The sequence below is a fragment of the Lipotes vexillifer genome, unplaced genomic scaffold (assembly GCF_000442215.2).
Source record: "Lipotes vexillifer unplaced genomic scaffold, Lipotes_vexillifer_v1.1 scaffold763, whole genome shotgun sequence".
NCBI classification, from domain to species: domain Eukaryota; kingdom Metazoa; phylum Chordata; class Mammalia; order Artiodactyla; family Lipotidae; genus Lipotes; species Lipotes vexillifer.
This window is the reverse complement of record NW_006770909.1, coordinates 1,322,456-1,332,211: the sequence shown is the minus strand read 5'-3', so window position 1 is coordinate 1,332,211 and position 9,756 is coordinate 1,322,456. Positions and strand designations below refer to the sequence as shown.

The 9,756-nt window shown below is 34.2% G+C and overlaps 1 protein-coding gene across 1 annotated transcript in view; it reads left to right on the top strand.

The window, feature by feature from the left end:
• SI (sucrase-isomaltase) overlaps nucleotides 1–9,756 on the top strand; it is a 101,893-nt gene that overhangs the window by 26,437 nt on the left and 65,700 nt on the right. Inside the window, exons 12-13 of the mRNA XM_007446438.1 lie at nucleotides 4,394–4,478; nucleotides 5,413–5,530. Of these exons, the coding sequence (XP_007446500.1) occupies nucleotides 4,394–4,478; nucleotides 5,413–5,530 (203 nt within the window). The remainder of the gene's footprint in view (nucleotides 1–4,393; nucleotides 4,479–5,412; nucleotides 5,531–9,756) is intronic.

The window sequence follows — 9,756 nt, the reverse complement described above, 5'->3', positions numbered from 1 at the left end:
TTTTTTTTTTTTGCAGTACACGGGCCTCTCACTGTTGTGGCCTCTCCCGTTCTGGAGCACAGGCTCCAGACGCACAGACTCAGCGGCCACGGCTCCTGGGCCCAGCCGCTCCGCGACATGTGGGATCTTCCCAGACAGGGACACGAACCCGTGTCCCTTGCATAGGCAGGCGGACTCTCAACCACTGCGCCACCAGGGAAGCCCAAAACACTAATTTTTAAAAGTTTCTTTGGATGAAGTTTTATATCTGTAGCTATTGATGCCTCCTGGTAGGTTTATAACTTAGGGCTTCCCTGGTGGCACAGTGGTTGAGAGTCCGCCTGCTGATGCAAGGGACACGGGAGCGGCTAGGCCCTTGAGCCATGGCCGCTGAGCCTGCGCGTCCGTACCGCAAAAAAAAAAAAAAAGTTTATAATGTAGAATAATACTGATGATAGTCAATGATTTAGTGTCTTTTGTTAAGGAAACTGTAACAATATTTGGGGAATGAAACTACTTGGTGATCCCAGAATTCTATATTTCAGAAAAAAATATGTAATCTTGAGCACAGAGAGAACATGAGGGATGTTTTTCAAAGGTATTACAACTGTACGGAATTTTGGAAGGAGAAATAATGGATATCTGGGAATAGTTAAATTTTTTGATTGTTTAGATCACAGTATCTCTACTTTCCTAAAGTTCTCATTATTAATTCAGTCATTATTTAAATTATTTATTTATTTATTCAATCAATTACAAGTGTTTATTTTGCATCATCATGAAAACGTGGAGTTGAGTAGAAGGTTAGCATAACAGTCAGAATTCCTATGAAGGTAATAGAATGAAGATGGAGAGGCTTTGTTATTTGACACAAAATCAGTGAGATTGCAGTGATGATACCTAGCTGCTGGTAGAAATAACAAAAAAAAATTTGCAATCTGCTCTTGCATTTTTAAGTCTAGCTCCAATTTCAATTATATTATTTAATTTAAATTAAAAGTACGTTTTTTCCTTCTTTCCTTTATTTTTCTTTCATTTCTTACTTTTTCTTGTATAGGAATCCATTGGATCAGAGTTACAAGTATAAATGACATTTAGGGATAGTGAAAAAGAATCTGATTGTGCTATATAGAGAGAATATACTTCATTTCCTACATCCATTGAAGACTGAAATACACGATTCATCTCCAAAGAGAGGGAGGGATGGGAAGAAGAGGAGCATCTGAGAAAAACAGAGTAGTTATGATACTAATACAGAAGCATTTTGACTAATGCTTATGATAACCAGTATGATTTCAAAGCTCACTAAATATCACTGAATTAATATATGCTATATATAAGCAGTGAATATTCTGCTTCTAGCTCTTACCTGAATAATTGCCAAACCCTACCTGCTAGGTTGTTTCTCAAATTCTTTTTCTTTTTTCAGATTATTTTCTCTGACAGAATGAATATATAGTAAAGCAGCGTTATTTAACTGATGAAATTTTATTTTCATGTCAAATTTTTAGTTTTATAATTTTCTAGATTTTTAATTTAGATTCAATGCTAATGCTTTTAAATTTTAAGTATTACAATAATTTTGAGAAATGATATGAGCTTAATTGTAATTGAAAAATAGATTTTTGCTTATAAACACATTATGGTTGAATTCTCTTTTTTTGTATCATTCTTAAGATAATCTCCTAATATTTGAAAAATAAGAGCCTACTGTATTTGGTATAATTAAGACTAATGCTGTAATTTCAAAATAAAAACATTAGTATTTTTAAAATTCAAAGAATATTTTCATCTTTCTGAAAAAATAAGCATATTTTTGTGATCATGTTGTTACTATGATCTTATTCTTTAAAATCTAACAAGCAGAATTCTTCCATAAAGAAGTCGAATAATTTAACATATAGTTTTGGGAAACTTAAAATTCATTGAGAAGATATATCCAAACACATTCATATATCCAAATAACTGGGGGCTTAATTGGATATATTATCTATACATTTTATAGGATTCTTAGAAAAAAATCAGTTATTTAAAAATTTCTTTGAAAATAGTGTTATTTTTATTTAGATTTAGTTTAAAAGTGAAGCTATGAAATGCCACCAGATTTTTATACAGTTTTCAATAGATTTTAAAGAAATATCCCTAAAAATGGTATTGACAATTCCTAGAAATGGTCATTACTAGACTTGAGATGATTTTAATGATACTGTAGGAGTACTTATTACTATCAATCCACTGAGTCCTTTGTCTCATGACTTACAATGCTTGAATCTACTGGCTGTAATATTGACAATACTAATCAAATTCACTTTCACATGACATTAAATAAACATAACATCACTTAAATCCTTGAATAGGTTAGAGAAAAATATTTTCAGAGTTTTGAAAGAAGCAAAAATACATTAAAAGAGGTACAAATAAATTCTGTTAAATTATGACTAGTAAGTTTAACCTATTAATAATATAATCTTGTCAAATAGACATTTTAATAAAAGATAATCAAATATTAAATGCTTTATTTATTTCAAATATGGTTAAAATCATGTAAAAGTGATTAAATTTTTTGTTATTTTATTATATTACATTTATTAAATTCTTTTATTTATTCTTAAATTACATAAAATAAAGTCTATTTTGAATGAGTGCTATAAGAGCTTGTGAATTTTATTTCAAGTTTGCAAATACTTAGTTCAAATAAAATAACATTAATTTTAGAGTTAAATGTTTTGCCCTTGCACTTCCTTGGTGAATATTATATAAAAGAGGTAATAAAATGGTTTCGAAAAAGACTCTTAAAACTTAAAATAGGGGCTTCCCTGGTGGCGCAATGGTTGGGAGTCCGCCTGCCGATGCAGGGGACACGGGTTCGTGCCCCGGTCCGGGAGGATCCCACATGCCGCGGCGCGGCGGGGCCCGTGGGCCATGGCCGCTGGGCCTGCGCGTCCGGAGCCTGTGCTCCGCAACGGGAGAGGCCGCAGCAGTGAGAGGCCCGCGTACCACAAAAAAAGAAAAAAAAAACAAAAAAAAACTTAAAATAATGCAACTCAGTTCCATTTATGAGTTTCAGTAGTTGAAGCTGTTTTTGAATTTAATTCAGTTGGTACATTCATGAAGAAAAAATACTTAGGTTCATCTAAAATTATTGGCTGTACAACTATAGTATCTCTTCGTATTAATTTTACTGAACATAAGACAACAAAATTGAATATATCAGGTCATTTTAGTAAAATAACCCCAATATGTACTTTAGAATAACTATGTAATTGTCCTTTGTGGCTATTAAGAAAACAAAAATCTGTTTCACAATGAGAAATTTATTCTTTTCTCCCTTGAGCAGGCTTCATTTCTCACATTAATTCCATCTGGGCATCATTTTGATGGGAGAAGGGAAGAGTGATAAAGAGAATATACTTCTGAGGAAAACAAAATTAACGAGGGACTTGAATGAGTGTGATGCCTTTGTCAGAGCAGAGAGAATGTATTATAGAGATGTGGGAAATAAGGCTCAAAAATTCTTTGGTGCCATTAACAGAGATGGAGAAAGACATACACATTTCTTGAGCATGTGTAGTGTAATATATGATTTTATATGAATAATCTTTTTTAGTCCAAAGATTTTTCTTAACTGGTTATGGATTAGAACTAGTAAACAGCAAGACAATACGGGGGCCTCAGTTTACAAGGCAAGAAAATCCATAAATGCAATACCCCACAACTCTGACTCCAAGAGATGTTTAGGTCACTTGTTCTCATAATGTGGCCCAGGAGTGCTAGGATTACCTGAGACTCTTCCAAGGATTCAATAAGCTCATAACCATTTTCATTAGAATACTAAAATGCTCTTTGACTTTTTTCATTTTCATTCTCTCATGAAAGTGTAGGAATTGTGTGCTAGGCAAAAAATGTTGTGCCTAGCTGCTAGCAAGGCACATCATAGAAACTAGATAAATGCCAGCTGAAATTAATAAACTATGTTGAATAAATGAATGTGCTGGAAATATGTACAATGATAGGCTCACAGTGAGAAGGCTGTTACAGCTATTTAGAAAAGACAGTTATTTAATACTTTTAATGTAATGTGATATAATTAATGCTTTATATGTATAATTAAAACTAGGTAAATCACATACATTTTGGTTGTATAAAATCCTTTAATCTCACCTAAGATACCCTTTGTTATCTGGTATATACATTTATGAAAAAACAAATAATATTATTTTTCTCACTATAATGACTTGTTCATGCTGGAAGTATTTTGGAATCAAGTAGTGAGAACAGTTAAGCAAGTTTGTTTGTAGGTTGGTAGCTTATATATGTCTTCTAAGATAAAATATTTACAAACAGGTAGAGAGTTTCTGCTTATATGATTTAGAATTACTTAAAATCGTCTGTTCTTTATCTTATATCCATTCAGGACATGAATGAAGTTTCCAGCTTTATTCATGGTTCAAAGAAAGGATGCAGTGACAACAAACTGAATTACCCAGCTTTTACTCCTGGTAAATTTCATTTAACTATCTCCTTACCATTCACTGAGAGCAATTATCTTTATTTACTGCTAAATTGTAGCATATATTTCTAAATCACAAACTTTGATATAATTTTGAGACCCTGAAATAACTGTGGTATTTTGTTTACTTTTTTGTTTTATTTCTGGCCAAAACATTTATGTCTAAGAGAAGGAGCGTGTTTTTAAATTTTGGTGTAGATTATTGATTTGTCTTTACCTCTGATGAACTGCCCATGATTAAATGATTAATGAAAAGAAACAAAATTTGTTTGAAATCATAATTTAGGTGATCAAAGTTTTTCCTTGAGCACTTTGCTTTAAGTTTCTGCAGTTATTAGATGTACCTGATGTGAATAGTTACATCTCACTTATTCCAAAAAGCATGTTTTCATCATTAAAATCGGTAAAAAAAATTTCACCAAAGAAACAGAAGTGCTCTGAGGGAAGTAGATTATTATAAGGACATCTGAAGAAAGATGACAATAATTATCACAGTACAATATAAGCCTACAAATTAAAGCCCAATAAAAACTGAAAAACAGAGATTTAAATGATTTGTTATTGTGTAACAGGTCTACATGTGTGGAATTAGGTTATATTTAAATAAATTATAAAGCTTTCAAATGGGTCTGTAATTATATGATTTATTATATATATATATATTTCTATATGCATGTTAAAGTCTACTTTCTCCATGGATTTATTTATTACTGAAGTTAGGAAACAGGGTATTCATAATTGTAAGTACAAATGTAATTGTTAATCAGTAAGAGTAAAGGGTGAAGACCCAACTGGAACTTAGCATAAATTGCTTTCATTACTTTTTAACTAAATATGGTATTACATAGCACATCACATAAGGATTATAAAGTTTAAAATGGCAAATATTCCTTAAGAAATTATTTCTTATATTTTTTTCTAAGATATTCTTGACAAAATCCTGTATTCCAAAACAATTTGCATGGATGCTGTGCAACACTGGGGGAAACAGTATGATGTTCATAGCCTCTATGGATACAGTATGGCTATAGCCACAGAGAAGTAAGTGCAATTTCACTCAGAAAGCCCTTTAATATTTATTGTCTAGAAACATATTTGGTAATTTACATATAGTGTATAATAACAAGAGTAGGAAAGGAACGAAAGATAATATTTTCATGGTGAAAAATTAGGACATTAAAAGCATCACCTCTTTTACTAATATTCACAAATTTGAAACTTAGTTATCAAGAACTACATGATATATGAATAAAACTGATTCTTTTTTAATTCATAAATTGAAATTTTCCTTCCAAATTTTGATTCAGTTTGATATCTCTGAATATGTGCTCTAAACATGAAATTCACAATTGGCCTGAGAGAATGATGCTTCTAAAACAAGTGTTTATTTTTAAAAAACAAGAGTTTCAGGCTTCTGCACATGGGACCCTAAGCTGAGGTGTCAACACAGTTGTTTCATAGGAAGAACTCTGGTCTGAAGAGCCAGGTGTGAGGCCTCAGCATTGAGCCCCCTGTGAACAAGTGAAACTAGGCTTAAGCACAAAGGAAAAGAAAAAGTTCTTGAGACCGGGAAATCCAAGATCAAAGTGCCTGCTAGTCCAGTGTGTGAACTTGGCTCACACAGTTATGGAGGCTGGCAAGTCCAAAATCTCTAGGATGGCTTAGCAAGTTGAAGACCAGGGTTTTGGTGCTCCAGCCTGGTGTCAGGCTTGAGCCTCTGAGGTGAGAGAGCTGAGCTCAGGACACATGACCACCAGAGACCACCCAGCCCCACATAATATCAAATGGTGAGAGCTCTCACAGAGATCTCCATCTCAAAATGAAGACCAAGCTCCACCCAATGGCCAGCAAGTTTCAGTGCTGGACAACCCATGCCAAACAACTAGCAAGACAGGAACACAACCCCAGCCATTAGCAGAGAGGCTGCCTAAAATCTTAATAAGGTCACAGACACCCCAAAACACACAACTGGACGTGGTCCTGCTCACCAGAAAGACAAGTACCAGCCTAACCCAGCAGAACACAGGCACTAGTGCCCTCCAGCAGGAAGCATACACAACCCAATGAACCAAACTTAGCCACTGGAAGCAGATACCAAAAAAATTGGGAACTACGAACCTGCAGCCTGCTAAAAGGAGACTGCAACCATAGTAAGTTAAGCAAATTGAGAAGACAGAGAAACACACTGCAGATGAAGGAGCAAGGCAAAAACCCACCAGAGCAAACAAATGAAGAGGAAATAGCAGTCTACCTGAAAAAGAATTCAGAATAATGATAGTAAAGGTGATCCAAAATCCTGGAAATAGAATGGAGAAAAAAGAAAAAAAGTTTAACAAGGACCTAGAAGAACAGAAGAGCAAACAAACAATGATGAACAACACAATAAATGAAATTAAAAATTCTCTGGAAGGAATGAAGAGCAGAATAACTGAGGAAGAAGAACGGATAAGTGACCTGGAAGATAAAATAGTAGAAATAACTACCTCAGAACAGTATAAAGAAAAAAGAATGAAAATAATTGAAGACAGTCTCAGAGACCTCTGGGACAACATTAAACACACCAACATTCGAATTATAGGGGTCTCAGAAGAAGAAGATAAAAAGAAAGGGACTGAGATAATATATGAAGAGATTATAGTTGAAAACTTCCCTAATATGGGAAAGGAAATAGTCAATTAAGTGCAGGAAGCACAGAGAGACCCATACAGTATATATCCAAGGAGAGATATGTCAAGACACATAATAATCAAACTATCAAAAATTAAATAGAAAAGAAAAAATGCTAAAAGCAGCAAGGGAAAAACAACAAATAACATACAAAGGAATCCCCATAAGGTTAACAGCTGATCTTTCAACAGAAACTATGAAAGCCAGAAGTGAGTGGCAGGACATATTTAAAGTGATGAAAAGGAAAAACCTACAACCAAGATTACTCTACCCAGCAAGGATCTCATTCAGATTTGACGGAGAAATTAAAACCTTTACAGGGAAGCAAAACTTAAGAGAATTAAGTACCACTAAACCAGCTTTACAAAAAATGCTAAAGGCACTTCTCTAGGCAGGAAACACAGAGAAGGTAAATACTTACAATAACAAAACCAAAACAATTGAGAAAATGGTAATAGCAACATATCTATAAATAACTACCTTAAAAGTAAGTGGATTAAATGTTCCACCCAAAAGACATAGATCAGCTGAATGGATACAAAAAACAAGACCTGTATATATGCTTTCTACAAGAGACACTGTTCAGACACATAAAGACTGAAAGTGAGGGGATGGAAAAAGATATACCATGCAAAAGGAAATCAAAAGAAATCTGGAGTAGCAATTCTCATATCAGACAAAATAGGTATAAAAATAAAGACTAGGGGCTTCCCTGGTGGCACAGTGGTTGCGAGTCCGCCTGCCGATGCAGGGGACACGGGTTCGTGCCCCGGTCTGGGAAGATCCCACATGCCACGGAGCGGCTGGGCCCATGAGCCATGGCCGGTGAGCCTGCGTGTCCGGAGCCTGTGCTCCGCAATGGGAGAGGCCACAACAGTGAGAGGCCCGCATACCGCAAGGAAAATAAATAAATAAATAAAAAATAAAGACTATTACAAGGGGCAGAGAAGGTCACAACATAATAGTCAAGGGATTAATCCAAGTAGAAGATATAACAATTGTAAATATTTATGCCCCCAACATAGGAGTACCTTAATACATAAGACAAATACTAACAGCCATAAAAAGGGAAATCGACAGTAAAACAATTATAATTGGGGATTTTAAAACTCCATTTTCATCAATGGACAGATCATCCAAAATGAAAATAAATAAGGAAACACAAGCTTTAAATGATACATTAAACAACATGGACTTAATTGATATTTATAGGACATTCCATCCAAAAAACAACAGAATACACTTTCTTCTCAAGTGCTCATGAAACATTTTCCAGGATAGATCATATCCTGGATCACAGATCAAGCCTTGGTCAATTTAAGAAAATTGAAATCATATTAAGTATCTTTTCTGACCACAGTGCTACAAGATTAGATATCAATTAGATGACAAAAACTGTAAAAAAACAAACAAAACAAAAAAACATGGAAGTGAAACAATATGCTACTAAATATCCAAAAGATCACTGAAGAAATCAAAGATGAAATCAAACAATACTGAGAAACACATGACAATGAAAACACGATGACCCAAAACCTGTGGGATATAGCAAAAGCAGTTCTAACAGGGAAGTTTATAGCAAGAGAAATCTACCTCAAAAAAGAAGAAATATCTCAAATAAACAACCTAACCTTACACCTAAAGCAATAAGGGAAAGAAGAACAAGAACAACAACAAAAAAACCTGCAAAGTTGGAAGAAGGAAAGAAATCATAAAGATTAGATCAGAAATAAATGAAAAAGAAATAAGGAAAGATAACAAAGATCAATAGAAGTAAAAGGTGGTTCTTTGAGAAGATAAACAAAATTGATAAACCATTAGCCAGTCATCAAGAAAAGGAAAAAACTCAAATCAATAGAATTAGAAATGAAAAAGGAGAAGTAACACTGACACTGCAGAAATATGAAGGATCATGAGAGATTACTACAAGAAACTATATGCCAGTAAACTGGACAACCTGGAAGAAATGGACAAATTCTTAGAAAAGCACAACTTTGAAGACTGAACCAGGAAGAAATAAAAAATATAAAAAGACCAATCACAAGCACTGAAATTGAGACTGTGATTAAAAATCTTCCAACAAACAAAAGCCCAGAACAAGATGGCTTCACAGGTGAATTCCATGAAAACTATAGAGAAGAGCTAACACCTATCCTTCACAAACTCTTCCAAAATATAGCAGAGGGAGGAACAGTCCCAAACTCATTCTATTAAGCCACCATCACCCTGAAACCAAAAGTAGACAAAGATGTCATGGAGAAAGAAAACTACAGACCAATATCACTGATGAACATAGATGCAAAAATCCTCAAAAAATACTTGCAAACAGAATCCAAGAACACATTAAAGGATCATACACCATGATCAAGTGGGGTTTATTCCAGGAAAGCAAGGATTCTTCAATATACGCAAATTAATCAATGTGATAAATTGAAGGAGAAAAACCATATGGTCATCTCAATAGATGCAGAAAAACTTTTGACAAAATTCAAACCCCACTTATGATAAAAACCCTCCATAAAGTAGGCATAGAGGGAACCTACCTCAACATAATAAAGGCCATATATGACAAACCCACAGCCAACATCATTCTCAGTGGT